Source organism: Arachis stenosperma, chromosome 3 (assembly GCF_014773155.1).
Source record: "Arachis stenosperma cultivar V10309 chromosome 3, arast.V10309.gnm1.PFL2, whole genome shotgun sequence".
NCBI lineage: Eukaryota > Viridiplantae > Streptophyta > Magnoliopsida > Fabales > Fabaceae > Arachis > Arachis stenosperma.
The window spans coordinates 2147542-2167709 of NC_080379.1; the positions used below are offsets into that span (position 1 = coordinate 2147542).

The 20168-nt window shown below is 33.8% G+C and overlaps 4 protein-coding genes across 5 annotated transcripts; 2 read left to right on the forward strand and 2 right to left on the reverse strand.

Moving 5' to 3' along the window:
* Positions 1-727: 727 nt before the first annotated feature.
* Positions 728-3073, forward strand: LOC130969306 (uncharacterized). The gene has a single exon (XM_057894965.1). It carries the CDS (start codon positions 728-730, stop codon positions 3071-3073), a length of 2346 nt encoding a protein of 781 aa, XP_057750948.1.
* A 5389-nt stretch (positions 3074-8462) lies between these two features.
* Positions 8463-10832, reverse strand: LOC130969308 (cytochrome P450 93B16-like). Its single transcript, XM_057894968.1, has 2 exons — positions 9945-10832; positions 8463-9116 (listed from the first exon to the last, which is right to left on the reverse strand). The coding sequence occupies exons 1-2, from the start codon at positions 10830-10832 to the stop codon at positions 8463-8465; spliced, it is 1542 nt and encodes a 513-aa protein (XP_057750951.1).
* Positions 10833-15338: 4506 nt separating this feature from the next.
* LOC130969295 (dirigent protein 10-like) lies at positions 15339-16604 on the forward strand. The gene has a single exon (XM_057894956.1). The coding sequence runs from the start codon at positions 15478-15480 to the stop codon at positions 16402-16404; it is 927 nt and encodes a 308-aa protein (XP_057750939.1). The 5' UTR covers positions 15339-15477; the 3' UTR covers positions 16405-16604.
* Positions 16223-19662, reverse strand: LOC130969294 (DNA repair protein RAD51 homolog 4). Of its 2 annotated transcripts, XM_057894954.1 has the most exons (11): positions 19461-19662; positions 19268-19347; positions 19063-19178; positions 18668-18749; positions 18273-18407; positions 18071-18184; positions 17891-17981; positions 17443-17513; positions 16971-17120; positions 16631-16720; positions 16223-16447 (listed from the first exon to the last, which is right to left on the reverse strand). In XM_057894954.1, the coding sequence occupies exons 1-10, from the start codon at positions 19546-19548 to the stop codon at positions 16673-16675; spliced, it is 975 nt and encodes a 324-aa protein (XP_057750937.1). In that variant the 5' UTR covers positions 19549-19662; the 3' UTR covers positions 16223-16447; positions 16631-16672. The 2 variants fall into 2 exon arrangements, with proteins under 2 accessions (XP_057750937.1, XP_057750938.1); XM_057894955.1 differs by lacking the exon at positions 16631-16720 and having other exon boundaries at positions 16318-16447.
* Positions 19663-20168: the final 506 nt, after the last annotated feature.

Sequence of the window (20168 nt, forward strand, 5' to 3'; positions counted from 1 at the left end):
CATTCATACATAGTTATAATTTAAATAAATTAAAAGATAAATAATACTTATAATTTATTAGGGTAAAAAACCATAATAAGCCAACTGGCTCAAAAAATTACGTAAATACGCCAAAGCAAAAATCGTTTCAGCAATAAGCCAGATCGTATTTTTATATAATTCGAACCAGGTTGGTTCGAACTCTATTTGTTAGTAAATCGAACCAGACGAGTTCGAATTAGGGTTTTTTGTTGGTAATAAATCGAACCAGCCTGGTTCGAATTAAGAATGAAGGTAATTCGAACCATGGTGGTTCGAATTATAGAGAGAGAAGGTTTCCATGTAATTCGAACCGGGCTGGTTCGAATTACACCAATCATAGTTCGAACCAGGCCGGTTCGAATTAGTGTGAGACTGAGCTGTATATATATGGTTCCAAACGTGAATTAGTCTCATTAGAGGGAATAGGATGGCTAGTGAGGAGAGTTTTGTGGTTTTGGTGCACCACAAAGGATCTGTTAATAGAAAAACTCGTTCCGGAGTAAAGTTCACAGATAAGAATCCTCTATGTATTGTCATAACATCTACGACGAGTTATGATGACCTTGTTAGCGCTGTACTAATGAAGCTCGGGCTGGAGGGTGCGAAGCGGGTAAAGAAGTTTTTCTATCGCATTCCAGTCACGGTGCTATAGAATACGGTGAAGTATGATTGCTTCACGATTAATAATGATGTCGACTTGCAAGTAATGTTTCTTTGTCGGCGGCAGTTTCCGGAGGTGAGGACACCGGAGTTATTGGCACGGCTGGTTGATGTTGTATCCAGCTCCGGCGGTTCGAACAGGAATACGAACACTATAGCGAATCCAGCAGGTTCTAGTTCCCGGCCTGCCGTTGCTTCCTCGTCCGTCCCTGTGTACGAACCAGTGGTCCAACATGTCGCCTCCCCATCTTTCGCTGTTGACCTCAATGGCACCGATGGCGACGAGGTAGTGGAAAGGGAAAATTTGCCGAACGCTTTATTGGGAGTTGCACCTGTTGGCGTAGGAGACGGTTTTTTGGACGATGAAGAGGAGGATGACGTCGAGCCGGATATGATTGACGATGATAGCGCTGATGATATTGGAGCGACCGGGCCTGCATTGGAGGTAGGTGGTTCTAGCTCTGACACACAGCAGTATCCACCACATTTTTCCTCGTTGGACTTGGACGCCATGAGACATGAGGGGGTTTTAGGGCATGCTGTTGGATTCGGAGCTAGAGATGCGGAAGGGACTACTGGTCTGACAGAGTTCCAGGTTGGTCAGCAATTCCAGGATAAAGATGAGGCCCTTTTAAGTGTGAAGACTTACAGCATCCGGCGAGGGGTACAGTACAAGGTGGTGGAGTCCGATCACCGCCGGTATGTGGGCAAGTGTTCCGAGTTTGGGAATGGGTGCACATGGTTGATTCGACTGAGTCTCCGGAAGCGCAAGGGCATTTGGGAGGTCAAACGGTACAATGGACCTCACACTTGCCTGGCCACATCCATCTCGAGTGACCACAGGAGTTTGGATTATCATGTGATTTCGGCGTTCATTATGCCAATGGTTAGGGCCGATGCATCCGTCAGCATCAAGGTGCTCCTGAACGCCACGGCAGCGCACTTCGGTTTTAGGCCGACTTACCGGAGGGTTTGGATGGCGAAGCAGAAATCTATTGCCATCATTTACGGTGACTGGGATGAGTCCTACAACGACCTGCCTAGGTGGGTGTTGGGTGTGCAGCTGACGATGCCTGGTAGTGTTGTCGTCCTTAAGACGACCCCGGTTCGAGTTGGAGGACAAGTGGACGAGTCTCAAGCGTACTTTCACAGGCTTTTCTGGACTTTCCCGCCGTGCATCGAGGCATTCCGTCATTGCAAGCCGCTAGTGAGCATTGACGGCACACATCTGTATGGGAAGTATGGGGGGACGTTGCTCATCGCGATTGCACAGGACGGGAACTCGAACATTCTACCTGTCGCATTCGCACTAGTAGAGGGTGAGAATGCGGAATCCTGGACATTCTTTTTGTCACACCTTCGACAGCACGTGACCCCGCAGCCCGGTCTGCTGGTTATATCGGACAGGCACAACGGCATCAAGGCTGCGCTTGAGGCCCCTGACGGCGGTTGGCTACCGCCATCTGCGTACCGTGCATTCTGCATACGACACGTAGCGGCTAATTTTGCCCTAACCTTCAAGGGCAAAGACGCTAGGAGGCTACTAGTGAACGCGGCATATGCGAAGACCGAGGTTGAATTTGATTACTGGTTTGATATCCTGCGATCTGAAGATCCGGCGATGTGTGAGTGGGCGAACCGGATTAATTACTCATTGTGGACTCAGCATCGTGATGAGGGGTGGAGATTCGGTCACATGACGACGAACATCTCCGAGTGTGTGAACTCTATCCTGAAGGGGGTCAGAAATCTCCATGTAGCATCCCTGGTGAAGGCAACATATTGTAGGCTTGCGGAACTGTTTGTTCGCAAGGGGAGAGAGGCTGAGGCCCAGATGGGAACAGGACAACAATTCAGTCAGCATTTGATGAAGTGTATTGAGGCCAACATGAGGACGGCCAGGTGCTTCACGGTGACGCTGTATGACCGGGATAACTCCGAGTTCACTGTAGCAGAGACCACTCCGACTGGTTCTTTCTCCTTGGGTACTTACAGAGTATCACTTGCCTCTCGGACATGTGACTGCGGGTACTTCCAGGCTCTTCATTTCCCGTGTCAGCACGCACTTGCATGCTGTGCATACTCACGGGTCACCTGGACCTCTTACGTTCACAGCGTCTATCAGATTAGCTCGGTGTTCGATGTGTATCGGATGGGATTCACACCTCCGATCCCGGAGGGCTTCTGGCCACCTTACGACGGGCCCACGGTGATTCCAGACCCTGACAAGAGGCGTGCCAGAGAGGGTCGTCCTAGATCCACTAGGATACGGACGAATATGGACGAGGCGGATCCGAATCGGCCAAAGAGGTGCGGCCTATGTCGCCAACCCGGACACACACGACGTAGTTGCCCACAGGTTGGAGGCTCGTCTCAGACAGGACACCATTAGTATGCATGTTGTTAGTGTTAGCATTATCTACATTAGTGCGCATCTTGCTAGTCTTAGAGTTATTTAGATTATTTCCCATGTTGTTAGTGTCAGCATTATTTACATTAGAGCACATGACTTTTAGTTTGATTGTTGCGAGTAGTAATGAATATGGCTTCTTTAATTATGTATTTTTTTCTTTAAAGTTCAATCATGTATCATAGTGGTTTGTACTTTTTTTGTTATGTTATTATAGTCTGTTTACCTATGTTTTTTTTATTTGTGTTCTGGGACATTCATTTTGTATGATCAATGAATCTTGAAACAGTTTAGTGTTTATTTTTTCTTATTAAATTGTGTCCGGGTTGGCGACATAGCCCGCATCTCTTTGGCCGATTCGGATCTGCCTCGTCCATAGATACACAGCTCAGTCAGTCTCACACTAATTCGAACCGGCCTGGTTCGAACTATGATTGGTGTAATTCGAACCAGCCCGGTTCGAATTACATGGAAACCTTCTCTCTCTATAATTCGAACCACCCTGGTTCGAATTACCTTCATTCTTAATTCGAACCAGGCTGGTTCGATTTATTACCAACAAAAAACCCTAATTCGAACTCGCCTGGTTCGATTTACTAACAAATAGAGTTCGAACCAACCTGGTTCGAATTATATAAAAATACGATCTGGCTTATTGCTGAAACGATTTTTGCTTTGGCGTATTTACGTAATTTTTTGAGCCAGTTGGCTTATTATGGTTTTTTACCCAATTTATTATACAAATAATAAAAATATTAAAATATTTTATAATTCAAAATAATTCTAAAATAAATATCATTGTAAAATAAATTAAACTATTTTTTATTTTATATAATATTAATAATATAAATATTTTGTTTTATAATAACAATATTTGAATAAAATACTCTATATAAATTAAGATACCTATTTGTAGTCGATAACATAAAGTTAGGATGAAATGATATTCATTTATATAAATTTCTAGTTTTTTAGTATTGGTTTATGTGTGACTCCATGCCTCCATCGATCCCACCTGAAATAATCAATGGAATAAATTGTGTTTTTTTATTGAAGTTAAAAAAAAAACAAAATATATAGATAGATTTTTTTTATAACAAATATGATTTAATTTATTATTTGTTACAAATTGTATTAACTTAACAAAATATTACAAATAGTTAAATACAATTATTTATTATATCATTTTATTTATTATTATTATTATTATTTAAAGTATCTCCTAATTTAATAAATTAAAAAATAATTTATTACGATATTCAATTTCATTTAAGGATTTATAACTTATCAGTGACTTGCTGCATCCTTTTAATTATTTAATACCACTTTTTTCTATTATTGGTCAGCCCTTTTTTAGTTCCAGACCTTTTTATTTTTCAATCCCTCAAATAGCCCACCTCAATAAAACTCCTTTTCTGGAAGCCAATTTTCATATTTGCCATTGCAATTAATGTTTGTCGTTTACCACACTCTTCCTTTAGTACACTATTCTACAGGTTGCCAAACATGCCATATGTTGCAAAGTTATTTGCCAGTCAACACATAGGTATTCTTAGCCATCCAAAACCATGCCACCAAAGAACTCACCTATTTTTTTATATTGTTTTGTCAGTTGTCACTTTACCATATCTCAGACGCTTAATCCTGCAATAATACTGTGAAAGCATCTTAGCATCTTTCATTGAAAATGGACAGTTTGTGGAACCTAATTAAGTTGGTGTGGGTGTGAGTCATTGTTTGACTTTTATAACTTACGTTAATCAATTTTAATTAAAATTAAAATATGATATATAGCGTCTAATACTTGAATTTTTTATAGACTATATTAAACAGTGCATATATATATTAGCTTATTTATATTGTCATCATGCATGTATATAGAGTGTAAAAACTAAAACTTGATATTAGCTAGAGATAAGTGAATAATAATAATAATAATAATAATAATAATAATAATAATAATAATAATTTATTTATTTTCTACTCTAAAGACATATGTTAAGTAATTAATTTTTTTATTAAAAATATAAAAAAATTAAGTTTTTAATATATTTATTTTATATTTATTAATTTAAATTTTTTATTAATAATAAATTTATCATGTATTTTTAGAATATATGTTCATTAAACAACAACAACAACAACCACAACAATAATAATAATAATAACAATAATAATAATAATAATAATAATAATAATAATAATATCTTAAAGGTTTAAATTTACGTTCTTTTCATGAGAGAAAAATTTCCAACTCTTCAACTCCATACCTTTATAGACAATTTGAACTTAGAAGGTCATGCACGTATATGGTCCAACTGTACAGTTGGTTTTTGTTCATTACTTTTAATTATTAACCTATTTTTTTAATTTAATATAATTTAATAATATATTTTGAATTATATTTTTAAATATTAATAATTAATAATGATAAATAATAAATTTTAATAATCTTTTAATATTCTTCTTAATTTTGCAAGTCTCCAACTACATTATTACTAGTTTAGTTGAAAGTCAAACCTCAGATTCTAACAATATTAATTGTATTTAATTTAGCAATTATTAAGGGCTAAAAATGATTTACGTAAATGTATACCAGTCAGGAGAACGAGCTGAGGACGTGTACATTGAATAATGACACACCCTAATTCTTTTTTATATGGTTAATATATTAAAATATTCATGTTAACAAAGAAAAAATTGTATATTATTATAATATTTCTTTATTGTGTATTGGTATTAATTTATGGTTTGAACCAAAATTGTTTTGGGATAAAGAAAAAGAAATATATTTGTTATTTTTTAATTTCAGAAAATTGACATGAGCGAGGAATTATAATTTCAATTTATACTTTTACTTCAAACGTAAAAATTTGAATTGAGAAGAGCCCAAGGCAAAAAAAAAAAGCTAAGACTCTTCAAATAGCATAAAATTATAATAAAAAATATGCTAATAAATTTTGAATTTAAATTTTCTGTGTATAAATATTTATTACAATATAAAAGTTATATATATATATATATATATATATATATATATATATATTATCAAGCAATAAGAAATGCAATGGACCATGTTATGATGATATGATAACGTATATCGTACGTACGTATGACACCAAGTCACCAACGAACTAACACAAGCGTGGCAAATTAAGGAGCAAACATCAATATATATAGTTATATATACAAAATTAAAGAGCTAACTCGATTACTATCTATTTTCATGAACGAAGAACAACGCAATTTAAAAACAAAAAAATACTGCGACTTTTAAAAAAAATGTTAAACAATAATAATAATTGATTTTGTAAATTTTTTTTTTGTAATATGTGAAATTTTAAACTTCACAAATTATTAATAAATTTATTTTTAAAAAATAATTTATAAGTAGTTGAGTCAAAAAATATCATTTTTAAAAGTAATATTGCAAGAAGAAAATATAATTGCATTACGACCACGTTCTAAAAAACAAAAATTTGGATCCTTCAAATTTTAGATTTTTATTTTAGAGAATAAAGTGAGATCTCTTATTATTGAATACTTTTTTTTTCATATTTTTTCTTAATTTCACCTATGGAATAAATGATGATAAATCATATTTTACCTTCTAAAATAAAATTTAAAATTTAGAGAATCTAAATAAAAAAAATAGCATCAAACAAAAAAATAAATAGTAATATTGATGGTGTTGGTATTATTAACATTGATGGTAGAAGAGATAATGATGATAATAACTTAATAAGGTCTGGTTGCACAAAAAAATGATAGAAGTAGAAGGTATAATGATGAAGATGAGAAAAATGTATGGTGATAGTGGTGATGGTGGTAGTTGATTCTAGATAGGAGACTGGAGGTGGATTTTTGTCCTATCAAATTATGTCTGTCTTATAATAATTCGTATAGAATTCGTTTCATTTTTATCTATGGGTAGTAAATAATTAAATTCTAACTGCCCTGCTATAATTATTAAAATCCAACAAATAAAATTAAATTTTAAAATTTATATAACTACCATTATATTCATAACATAAATTAAAATAAAATATTAAAAATAATACGATATTGTTAATTATTTTATATATATACTACATATGTTATATATATACCGAAGTGAATATGAGAATATTACCTAAACTTGATTCCATTCTCGTTTCACTCAAGACCCAATCTACTAAAAATTCGTTCGAACTAGTATATAAGAATAGGATGAGTACCTATAAATTTAAATAGTATTGTTATGTCTAGTTCTATTATTAGAAAGAACATTACAAGGATTTTAAAACTCCCACGCAAATTTCAAACAACTTTTTCTACTAAATTAATTTATATTATTGTTTAACGAATTTTTTAATAAAAAAATTATATTGTCCTAAAATAATAAAATTAAGGGATGAAATGTTCATTTTTAAATAAGATCTCGTATTATTTTTTATTTGTGAAAATAAACAGAGTCAAATTGAATTTTTACTCTATATAAATACATATACTTAATTAAAGTTAAGTTTTTTTTTACAGATATTTTTCAATTCGATAAATACAAAAATTAATTTGTCATAGATATAGACTTTATTTAAAAATATGTTTTACGTTAAATTATTATATATAAATTAAGATTTGAATTTCCACACTTAAATGAAAACGAAATTGGTTAATTAAAGTTAAGTTGTATATCTGGAAATTCAAAATATTGGATGTTGTGTTGCGTGCGTGCAGTCATCATCTCATTATTATTATGCATGTCAATTTAGTCAAAACGAAATCTCCATTTTAATTGTCGTATGACTTTCTTCGGATCAAGACTGCGGACAAATTGCCTTGAACGAGAAAGGAATAATTACAAGATTCCTCTAAAAAGTTTAATTCTAGAGAAGAATAAAATACTTCAACATTATGTTATATGTCTCCTAAACTATGCTGAATTTAATATTAAGATAACCAATAATAATAATATTTAAAAAAAAATATTGTTTTCACAAAAGGAAATTTTATTTTCTAAACAGTAGAAACATAAAAACATATATAATGCATGGTGAATATATACACAAACAGATCTAGAGTAATCTAGAGCGACCATAGCATAAAACTATGTTATATATTTATTATATATAAAATTATTTATTTATTTTAACAATAATAAAGAAATACAAAATAATAAAGCAAAATACATTAAAAAAAGTTATGCCTCTCTATGATTTTCAGTCGATTTCACGTGAAGTTGATACCTGAGAGCTGTTAGATAAAAATTTAGTCAAATCAGTCAAATTATCTAATGACTTTCAGATATTAACTTCACGTGAAGTCGATTCCATTTGAGTTTTCACCAACTTAAAAATATTTATTTATCACAAATTAAATTAATAATACTGTCCTACAGTTGTAGAAATGGAATAGGATTGAGTCTTGCAACTGGGATGCAAATAAGATCATGGGCTCTAGGAGCAGTTAATCCTGGCCGTTCATCCATATCGATAGGTATTCCATGATCAAACAACTTCTCTTTGGAGTCAAACATGTTCCAATCAAAGCATTGAACAAGAGCTCCAATAATGGCAGGCAGCTCCCTCATGGCCAAGGGCATGCCGGGGCAACCTCGCCTTCCAGTACCAAAGGGCAACAGCTCGAAGTGATGTCCTTTGGTATCTAAGGCATTTCCTTGGCCTTCAAGAAATCTCTCGGGCCTAAATTCTAGTGGGCTGTCCCATATTGTTGGGTCTCGGGCCATGGCCCAAATATTAATGCATAAAATTGAGCCCTTTGGGATGTTGTAACCGCTAATTACACAATCATTGATTCCCTTTCTCATAAGAAGAGGTATTGGAGGATGAAGCCTTAGTGTTTCTTTTATGATGGCATGGATGTATGGAAGGTTTGAAGTGTCGTTTTCACACACCAGTCTTTGGTTCCCAGAGACTCTGTCTACCTCTTCTTGTGCCTTCTTCAATACCCTTGGGTTGTTGAATAATTCAGCTATTGACCATTCTACTGAGATTGCAGTTGTATCCGTGGCTGCTGTGAAACAATCCTGAAATAATAATATTGCCAATCATTTGAAAATTTTTAGAAGGTGAAAACTCAGGTGCAGTCGATTTCGTGTAAAGTTGATAACTGAGAGCTATTAGATAATTTGACTGATTTGAACTAAATTTTCATCTAATAGTTCTCAACTATCAACTTCACGTAAAGTCGATTGCACCTAAGTTTCTACATTTTTAAAATTTAATTTTAATATATTATTAGTATAAAATAATTTTATACGAATATTTAATTATTTAAAGTCATGTCAACAAAAAATATCTTTTATATTAACCATATGATAGTCATTAAAAAAATTAATGTAATTAAATGATATATTAATAAAATATTTTATAATATTAATACATTAAATTAAACTCACTTTTTTATTACGTGATTATTATTCTTACCTTCATACTTTTGACTTAGATAATGTTTACTCTATTTATATTATTGTTCTTATTAAAAAATTTACATACAACACCTTGTAAAAAGTTTGATAGTTTTATTATAACTGATTCAATTATTTTTATATTGATTATTTTATTAAAAAATATATAAAATAATACGAATAAACAATACAAATATATAAAAATATTATCAATGAATTATTATATTTATTTATGTATTAATATATATTTTATACGAATATGAAATAGTAGATGATTATAGTTTGAGGGTGCAAACTCAGGTGAAGTCGATTTCACGTGAAGTTGATATCTGAGAGCCGTTAAATAAAAAATTTATCAGTCAAATTAATCAAATCATTTAACAATTCTCAAATATCAACTTCACATGAAATCGACTACATCTGAGTTCCATTAGTTTGAGGACTTACAAGGATGAATGATTTGATATGATTTCTGGTCAACTCAACCTCAGAATCTTTATCCTCGGAGACATCAAGTAAAATGTCAAGAAAATCCTTCACTTTATTATCATTATCATCATCACAACCCTTATTCTTTCTTAGATTCTCGCGGTCAGAGATAATCTTCTCCAACAATGCATCATACCTCTTATGAATCTGCATGGCTCTCTTCTTGAAACCCTGCAAGTCCAACACCTTAAGGAACTCTAAAAAGTCCGAAACATTGAACTCTCCGAAGATCTTAGTCACTTCTCGGACCAAAACCCTAGCCTCTTCGGCTTGGCTATCTGTCCCGGAACTCTTGATGCTGAGCATCATTTGAGATATGATGTTGTTGGAGAGCTTCATAAGCATTTCGGTTAGGTTTACACTCTCATTAGCCATTGATTTTTCAGCCAGAGATAGAATGAACCCATGGAGTTCCCTCGTTCGAATGGGGAGAAACTGGGACAAAGTTCGGCTCCCCAAAAGCTCACTGGTGCTGAGTTTTTTCATAAACTTCCAATAGGTGTCATATGGGGAAAAAGCAAAGGTGGAATCATGGTAGGTAACTATGTTTATAGCCATATTCATTTTCCGAGAAGAGTATGTGAGCTCGTTTTCTTTGAGAAACTCTTTGGCAAGAGATGGGTTGCTTACAACTACGAACCGAACCGAACCGGTTTTAAGGAGTATAATGGGTCCATATTTGTGTGAGAGGTCTTTGAAGGCTTGGTGGATTAAAGGTTTGAGGAGGTGGAGATGACCAATTATGGGAAGTGATGGTGGGCTTGGAGGGTAACTCAAACATGATTTGTTTCTCTTAGAAGAAGAGAACATTTTGAGAAAGAGAAGAGAGAAGAGAAGAGCTACCATTATCATGGGAAGAGAAATCATCTTAGGTTATTAGATTGTGTTTTGATTGATGAATTTGTTGAATAATAGAAACGATAATATATATATAATGGAGAAAGAGTAGGAGGTGAAATTTGCCTTTGGGTTAATTAATTATGATTTTGGTTTTTAACGTATTAATCGAAAATTATTTTTGTTCTTAATCATTTTTTTTGTTTAGAAAATTGTCTCTAAAATTTAATTTAGTTTTAAAATCGTCTTTATTTTAGAGACTAAAATCGTATAAAAATAATGAAAAAATGGAGACAAAAGTGGATCATAAACAATTTTTTTCTTTTTTTTCTTAATTTTCTTCTTCCTTTCTTTTTTCATACAGGAGCAAAAATAATTTTTTTTTATAATTTTTTGTTATAAATAATTTAATATAAAATTTTAATATTTAATTAAAAAAAGACTACTTTAAAATTTGATTTTAAATTTTATGAACGATTTTATATGTAAAACAAATTGAAAATTAAAAAAAAATTTAGTCTATACTTAAAAAACAAAATCTTACCTAACCTTTTGCCTTTGTATCTGCCCTTGTAGGTATATCATATATAGGTTAAGCCTATTTATAGAATGCATGGTTAACGTATATCATAGGTTAATAAGCCTATCTATGACTAAAACCCCAAAGTGGTCCTTGAGATTGGGCGAGTTACCCATACTTGTCCTTGACTTTCAAAATTCCCTAACAGTATCCCTGACATTCAGCTCCGAGACCCATAGTTGCCCTTCAACCCTTTCCGGCGCCAAGTCAGCAAACGGAAGGATGATCTGGCACCTCCAATGCCACGCTGGAGCCAGCAACAGCTAGCTGATGTGGCAAATCTGAATTTTGTACCCAATCTGGTCCCTGATCCCATTAAAACCCTAAAAGCTAAGATCATCCTCTTCATCGCTTGAGCTTCAAACTGCTGCTGCTGATTTCTTCTCAGATCATCCTCTTCATCGCCTCCAGCTCCAGGTAATAACACATACAGATCATATGCCTTCCATTTCGATCTGCCATAATATTTACTCCAGGTGTCTTCGGTTGCTACCAGAGACCATGCTGCCAGAATATTTACCCCATGTGCTGTGATGTCAGGCTGTAGTTAGATACACTCTTTAGCAAACTCAAAACAAAGATGGATGCAGATTGGAACACACATTTCAGCAAACTTGCCTTGATAATATCTGGTGTTACTACATTTGGCCCCATGGAGAAAAAAAGCTGCCACTTCTGGTGCAGGTTTGGTATCAAGAACAGTTCTTGTTGGATGGATTCTAGCAATGGGATTCCTGAGGTAACTATGAGAGTGGAGCTTAGATAAGAATTGAATGAATGGTGCAAGTTAAGGTAGTTTAAAACTGACCTCTCTGTGTTGATGTATGATTGAAGGTCCTCTAAGGCATCCTGACCAATGAGAGTGGCTGAGATCACAAACTCAAAGCCAACATCTCTGGTATTCTGATCAATAAGTATCATTCCAACTCCTCCACCTTCCTTTATTACCATAGCCTTCAGTCTTCGGTTCTCAGTGACTTTCTCAATTGTATAGATCACAATTTTGTCCTTTATCAAGCTACGATCTAGAGTATTGTTCTTACAGAAGCTGGTAATAGAAGAAACCAAACCAAATTTTTTACATTTCTATATGCATATCATTGCAAATGCAAAATAATCTAATGAAGAAGATACCTTGCATTTGTTGCTGAAACTCCTGGTGCTGCGGCTGCACTTGCATATATCAAAGCATGCCAATTGTCCATTTTTATTGGATTCAAAGACAGGCCCTGCAGCCACATAAATTACTGTTACATTAGGCATTAGCCTTAGAAACATTTTGTGCCTTTGAGTTCACCTTCAAAACTTTTGAATTTCCAAGGTGGATATCTGATATGAATTGTCTATCGAAGGTGCTAGCAGCAACAGTGAGAAATGAGACATACGTTTGCTTCAAAACCTTTTGAATAGAACCTGGCACCAATGATTTTCCTGAAAATGTCCAAAATCCATATGAGATGAGATGAGTTGCTAACCTCCAAGTGTTGTGGAATTATGTGTATTCTTACTTGTTGCAATTGGCTAGTGTGAAATTATCACTAGTCACACACTCTCCCTTAAATCTCTCAGGCACAGGGCCTAATCCATAATCTCTGAAGCTTTCTGATTCTGGCCAAACACCTGAAAGCCAATGTTAGCTGTTAAGTCATTGCAATCCAAATGAAATGAGACACAATCAAACAAAGTAAATAAAATACCAGAGTCAACCACACCAACGATGACATCCGATGCCCAATCCAGTGCCACATGGCTTCCTGTGTAGGTAGAGTTTAATCCAAGAAAATCCCAAGAATGTGTTGTGTGAAGCCTATTCAGTTTGCTCTCAAAAATTGATACCACTGATTCATGTTCTGTAACACAATTAAAAACATATGATCTGTATGTGTTATTACCTGGAGCTGGAGGCGATGAAGAGGATGATCTGAGAAGGAATCAGCAGCAGCAGTTTGAAGCTCAAGCGATGAAGAGGATGATCTTAGCTTTTAGGGTTTTAATGGGATCAGGGACCAGATTGGGTACAAAATTCAGATTTGCCACATCAGCTAGCTGTTGCTGGCTCCAGCGTCGCATTGGAGGTGCCAGATCATCCTTCCGTTTGCTGACTTGGCGCCGGAAAGGGTTGAAGGGCAACTATGGGTCTCGGAGCTGAATGTCAGGGATACTGTTAGGAAATTTTGAAAGTCAAGGACAAGTATGGGTAACTCGCCCAATCTCAGGGACCACTTTGGGGTTTTAGTCGCCTATCTATAGAATGCATGGTCATCTAATTAATTAACATGGGGCTTTAATAGTCCACTTACTTGACTTAATATATAGATGGGACGTATATAGTTATATATAGTTATATACCATTATTAATACGTTGAATTTTTTTGTTTCTTTCATTGACAAAAATTTAGGTAATGTAATCACGCACACACAAATAATGAATAAGCAAGAGTGGTTAAAATATGAGAAATAGTAATTTAACGAATAATTCTAATTAACCATATATCATGTGCCAACGTTTAAAGTTTTATAACTAGATTTTGATGTGAAACACTAATACTTTAACTCTTCATTTTTTTTTATCATCAAATTGAAATAAATAAATTTTGGTAATCCAAAGATTAGAACTCTTAAAATATTAATGAAATAGCAGATCTAGATGGTAGTAAACAAAGAATATTTTCCGTGTATGTTAATGTTATTTTGGCAGGTTTCTCATCAATGACTGGAAGTTGAAAACCCACTAGGTTTCTCTTTTGAAAATATATTATAAATTATCTTATAATACTTTTTTAAATTAATTGTGAAGTAACTAAAATATCTTTTTGAGTAATTTTGGAAAAAGATAAAGTATACTTTATTACTTTTTAATATTTTCTCAAAAATAATGTTTTAGGATTAATTTTAAAAAACTAAAATATTTTTTTGGTTTAAAGTTATTTAATTATATTAGGAATGGAAATTTGAAATTGACTTTAAAAGGACTAAAATATTCGCAAAATTAATTTAAGATACTAAAGTTTCCTTTTAGTATTAATTTTTTAAATGACTAAAATATTCTTATAATTCATCATATAAAACACTAAAAACATTATTTAAAATCATTTGCATTATCTTTTATATACTTAAAACTAATATAATATATTTATTCAAATATACAAAAATAAAGGTTCTTTAGTTATATGTTTATTAATATCTGATTTCGGTTAAATTTATATCGATAATATTCACTTTGTATTATTATGATTCATTTTATGTTATTATGATTAAATATTACTTAGGTTTACATTTTTGCTCTAAGGTGAAGTCGTTCCCTATAAGGGTACGTCATCTATCAAAGGACAAGTCTTGAGAAATTAAATATTACTTAGATTTACATTCACATTATATTACTACTAGTACTCTTTGCTAGTTTAAAGCATCACTTCTCACTTTTCATGTGTATTTTAACGCTAAGAACCTGCTTAGAGTATTTTCATTCCCGATTAACAACAAAAGGCTTAAAGGAAGCTCATTCAGTAATCATGGGGCATATCTAATTTACGAGATTAATTATATTAATTTCAGCTGCAATATGAAATATAATGTATAGAAGCAACCCCTTTGAAGTTCAAAGAGGTTGATGATATGTGTGTAACTATGTATGTTGATATTCAAATTTGCATCATGAAGTTTGAAGAAAATATGTAAATAATGTTACTATATAAATCAAATAGTAAGTTAGAGGTTGTTTTCAAAATAGTCACGTTAAATGATTTCCAATACATTTTGCCTTAGCGTTATGTTCAATAACGAATTTCCTATGACACATTGTTTATATATCTCTAAGTTTGCTAATTGTATTGTATTATAGTGTAATGGAATATACGTGCAGTTTAGTTCTAACTGCTACAACAAAAATTGAGAATGAGCTCAGTGCAATCATCAACCACTCCTCTCATCAACTCCACCATTTTTGTTACGTGCAACTGTGTGAGAATACAAGTTTTTTGAGTATTTATACCCTTTCTATTCATGACCTTTCATCTCATCTCATCAAAGCATAACAACAAAATATAAGTATCAGAGCAAATACTCGTTCCAGTAATGGCAAAGCTTGAATCTCTTTCTATGAATGCCACAATCCTGTTGCTAGCAAGCATATTCATTGCATTCATCACTTCAACTACATCAACCCGAATCCTTATTGCTGATGATGGGGTAGGAACACCATCCACTGCACCACAAGAGCCTAACTCTGCTGTGTCCCCTGTTGCGCCATTGGTGACACCTTCACCTGTTGCAGCAGCAGCGGCAGCGGCAGCGGCCACCCCTACTGCTCTTGATGATCACCACCCCACAATCTCCTTCTTCATGCATGAAATCCTTGGGGGCTCAAACCCCTCTGCGAGAGCTGTCACCGGAGTTGTAACCAACCCTGCACTCAATGCTCAGGTTGCCTTTGCGAAGCCTAACGGTGCAAACCTTCCCCTGAATGCTGGTGTCCCACAGAACAACAACAACGCTGGACTCCTTAATAACAACAATCTCCCTTTCCTCACAGGCCTCGGCGGAACCACAGCCAGTGTCTTCAACAACAATGGAAATAATGGTAACAATAATGGTATCTCGGTGGGAAATGTCAATCAGCTCCCTGAAGGAATGACACTGGAGAAGCTGATGTTTGGGACAATGACAGTGTTCGATGATGAACTAACTGAGGGGGAAGAGTTGGGGTCAGGTTTAGTTGGGAAAGCACAGGGATTCTATGTGGCAAGTTCAGTTGATGGGACCAGCCAGGTAATGGCTTTCACTGCAAAGTTTGAGGAGAATGGATATGCAGATAGCATTAGTTTCTTTGGTGTGCACCAAACACAGGTCTCAGAGTCACAACTTGCAATCATTGGAGGCACGGGAAAGTACGTTAACGCTCAGGGATTTGCTATTATTAAGACTTTCCCTGTCAATGGTCAGCAACATAATACTGATGGAGTTGAGACTCTGGTGCAGCTCACAGCTTATCTTGCATATTAGGGTCTCTTACATGCAATGAAGTGATATGTGATTATTGTATTTTCTGCAATGAAAGTGGATATGTCATTTACGTGAGCATATACTGTATGTTTGTAACCTTTACTAAACAAGACCGTTGTTTTAGAATTTTATTGTGCTGCAAACGCCAACTTGAGTCTAAAGGTATGGACACTTATTTCCTTAATAGAACTGATTCTGAATTCTGATAGAGTATGAAAGAACTCACAGATACAGCAAAGTAAGGAGTTCTAATCTTGAATAAGATGTATTAGCAGTCACAAATACATAGTACACACTTAGCAGCCCTGTCAGAAGCCTGAAACATAACTCCATAAAATAATAATAAACAAACTCCTACAATTAGTGAGAAGGAAAAGAAGAATTAAACCCATTGCAGTCCCAATGAATATGGAATGGAGTAACTATTAATAAAAAGGTTCTCTTAACTAGTAACCTAAAGATTATTAGCAATAAAAGGAAAGTTTTAAACCTTTTTTTTTTCCAAACACAAACCATAATGCATGCCTCATTATAGTGGAAAATTCTCATAAAAAGGGCAAACATACCACAGATGGATGTTTTAGTGTTGATATGTTGCAAACATTGCTACCATATTCACGAGAAAGCAAGAGCCGTATATGTGGAACACTCTTCCAACTCTCTCCAAGTGCTGGTTTGGACGTACCGCCTTCTCCAGCCACCATATGATTTGTTACCTTCAATATTTAAATAAGAATGAGATCAGTCATGAATCAACCCTTGTCTAGTTGTTTATTTTCCTGCCCCAATAAATCTTGTAGGCAAATTTACTTGCTTAGCAAATAAGATAATATCTATGTCACCAGCACTTTTGAGACAATTATATGAGTTCATACCAAAACAAGTACCATTTATAGAATGAATAATAAGAACGGAAATAAATAGAAAAAAACATTCGTATAATAGTATTATAATAGTTTAGCTGTTTTACTTATATAGGCTGGAAAGATTACCAATTACACGAGGGAAAAAGGGAACAGAACAAAAGCAAAGGCTTACCAGTACTGCAATATTATGCTCATCTGCTAACTTCTTCAGTAAATACCCAGCAGATATCATCAAAGCATGTCCTGAAATGGCCCATAATAAGTAAGACAACAAAAGCTTTATGATTACGAATTTTATTACCATAAAAGTAGGACTCTATGAATTGAAGAAAGAAATGAAAAGCATTAACAAGTTAGGGAGCCGGTCACATAAAAGAAAATCAGAAATTTTTGCAGAATGTGTTACCATCTCCATATGATCAGAAATGTGGGTAATCTTGCAAGCTACCTAATTTTTTACTGTTTCATATTTTCAACACAAGAAAAATAGTAGTTCAACTTGAACTATGATAGACAGGAGAAAATAAAGGGGTAAATATAAAGAAAGAAAATAGGTACATGTTGTCATCGTTCAAAGTAAGCATATGAAGATAATTTGCATGGTGATATGTAGTGAGTACCTTGAGGACCACTGCCCCCAAGGATGGGGGTGATCAGTGAAGAGATTGAATCAACAATAAGCAATTGAACGCGACGATCTGGTTCAACAATCTGTGTTGATATACAGTAGGCATTTATTTGATCGAAAAATACTAGACCAACCAACTAATTCGAGCAAGAAATTTCCTGTCAATGAGTACCTTAGATTTCAAATTAATCTTCAGTTGCTGCAACACATCAAACATTTGATAGATGTCAAACACTGAGTAGCATATTATCCTCTCCATTACTTTCTGCAGAGGTCCTGGTTCAGCCTGACAAACAAACAACTTAAAACACTTTTACGGCCACTCATAAACAGAGTGGTAAACAATATAACAACAAGTTTGGAACTACAGAGACCTGATTGCCAATGACATAACCAGAGGTCTGACCAACCAAATGTGCAATACGCTGAGGTGAAAAGGAGTTGCCTGTATCAAAGTATATAACTGAACCACCATTCTTTGCAACTGTTGAAGCAGATGTTAGGCAAGCCTAAAAGAAAAAGTAAACATAAAGATCCAAGTTATGCTATATTTGAACCAAACAAATATATCATGAAATAGAAGATGGCAATTTATATTATATCAACCAAATAAGAGATGATGCAGCATCATTATGTGGATGCCAATAACAACAAGAATATGAGTGCTAGTAGAAGGATCACGTACATAGACAAGCTAAACCACCTTATTTATAATTTCATTCTTAATATACTCGAGCTATAATTTTTAGGACAACAATGTAGCTTTTACCTGTGTCTTACCAGAAGAGGATGGACCAACAAGTTCAGTTAATTGTCCTGCACGTAAGCCTCCTCCAAGCAAAGCATCTATCCTGAATTAACAGACTTAAATACTGAGGGGTGCTAATTTCAACCAACCGTCGCACCAAACTAGAAACCAAATATAATATCAATCCTATAAGAACATATTTAGTTGAAATGAAAATCAGAAGGAAATGTTCTTAGATGAGCTCTATGTGTAAAAATAGACATGAAGTTCATCCATGAAAAATTTTCATCAGATTTTTTATAGCTTAACCAAATACACTTACATCTCACTAAAATTCCAGCATTATTAACACCAGGCATAATCATAAGCATAACATAAAATCAAAGTAACCTAGAGACTGAAGTGAAAGTAAGTACCCTTTGAATCCAGTGGGCAAAAGACGCTTATTGCATTCAGCATCTTCCAAGAGCTGCAACCCGTTCATCAATGGTGGCAGCTGAGTATCAATCACTGACAGGAGCTGATCAATTCCCTACACATTACAAAATAATTAAAAAAAATTAATTTTATCAATTCAATAACAGATTTTTTTAATTTTTATTTGTTAAAAAGAAGATAAACCTGCTTGAAGGTGATTGATGAGGAGTGATTATCTGCGGAAGCGATTAATGCATGGAGATCGTAGAGGAGGAAATCTTCAACTGAAAATCAAAGTGGAAGATTGAGTAAGCAAGCAAGCAAGCAAGTGAAGTAAGCGAGTGAGTGCATTTGAGAAATAAAAAAGTGAAATTTGGGGGAAGGAAGTGAAGAGTACGGGAGAAAATGGCGTGAGAAGCACAAAAGCTTTGAAAGTGAGAATCAATGAGAGGATACTCTTTCTCCATACTCTTCAATGGCGCCATAATTTTCTCGATCGCCAACACCTTCAATCATAGGAGGGGTTAATTTCATCGTGTAATTTAGGTAGTTCATCAATTAAATATAAACAAATTATGAAAGACTAATCTATTATTTTTTTTACACACCAAATTTTGAAAAAAAAAATAATTATAAAAAATTAATAAAAATAATAAAAAATAAAAAATAATATTTTTATTAGTAATTATATCTTTAAATAATATAAAATATATTAATTCAATATCTTAAAACACAATATTTTTGTCGTTAATTTTATATCTCATGTCTATATCTTGTGTTTATAGTTTATACTCAACTCAAGGATCGAAACTTGAAGCTTACTCGTATTTAAAAAAGACAATGATTGCACAAATACAATAACTAAATTTAAATACCACTAAATTTATTTATTATTTAATTATTTATAATTCATTTTATAATATTATTTTACTTTAATTTTATTGTTGATATTAAGATCTTTTCTCTCAAATATTTTCTTTTTGACCTATTTTTCTAGATTTTTGCACATTGCTAATAAAAAAATAAAAAATACTATAAAATTTTTGGAAAAAAAATAATTTTAATGTATTATTAATGTAAATAAATTTATATTATATTAAATTAT

Coding starts and splice junctions, on each gene's coding strand:
- LOC130969306 (XM_057894965.1), top strand. CDS start 728: ATGTTTCTTTGTCGGCGGCAGTTTCCGGAGGTGAGGACACCGGAGTTA.
- LOC130969308 (XM_057894968.1), bottom strand. CDS start 10,832: ATGGTAGCTCTTCTCTTCTCTCTTCTCTTTCTCAAAATGTTCTCTTCT. Junction 9,117..9,944: donor ATATCAAATCATTCATCCTT/GTAAGTCCTCAA, acceptor TTATTATTTCAG/GATTGTTTCACAGCAGCCAC.
- LOC130969295 (XM_057894956.1), top strand. CDS start 15,478: ATGGCAAAGCTTGAATCTCTTTCTATGAATGCCACAATCCTGTTGCTA.
- LOC130969294 (XM_057894954.1), bottom strand. CDS start 19,548: ATGGCGCCATTGAAGAGTATGGAGAAAGAGTATCCTCTCATTGATTCT. Junction 19,348..19,460: donor TTCTCACGCCATTTTCTCCC/GTACTCTTCACT, acceptor TTTGATTTTCAG/TTGAAGATTTCCTCCTCTAC. Junction 18,185..18,272: donor GTTATGTCATTGGCAATCAG/GTCTCTGTAGTT, acceptor TTTGTTTGTCAG/GCTGAACCAGGACCTCTGCA.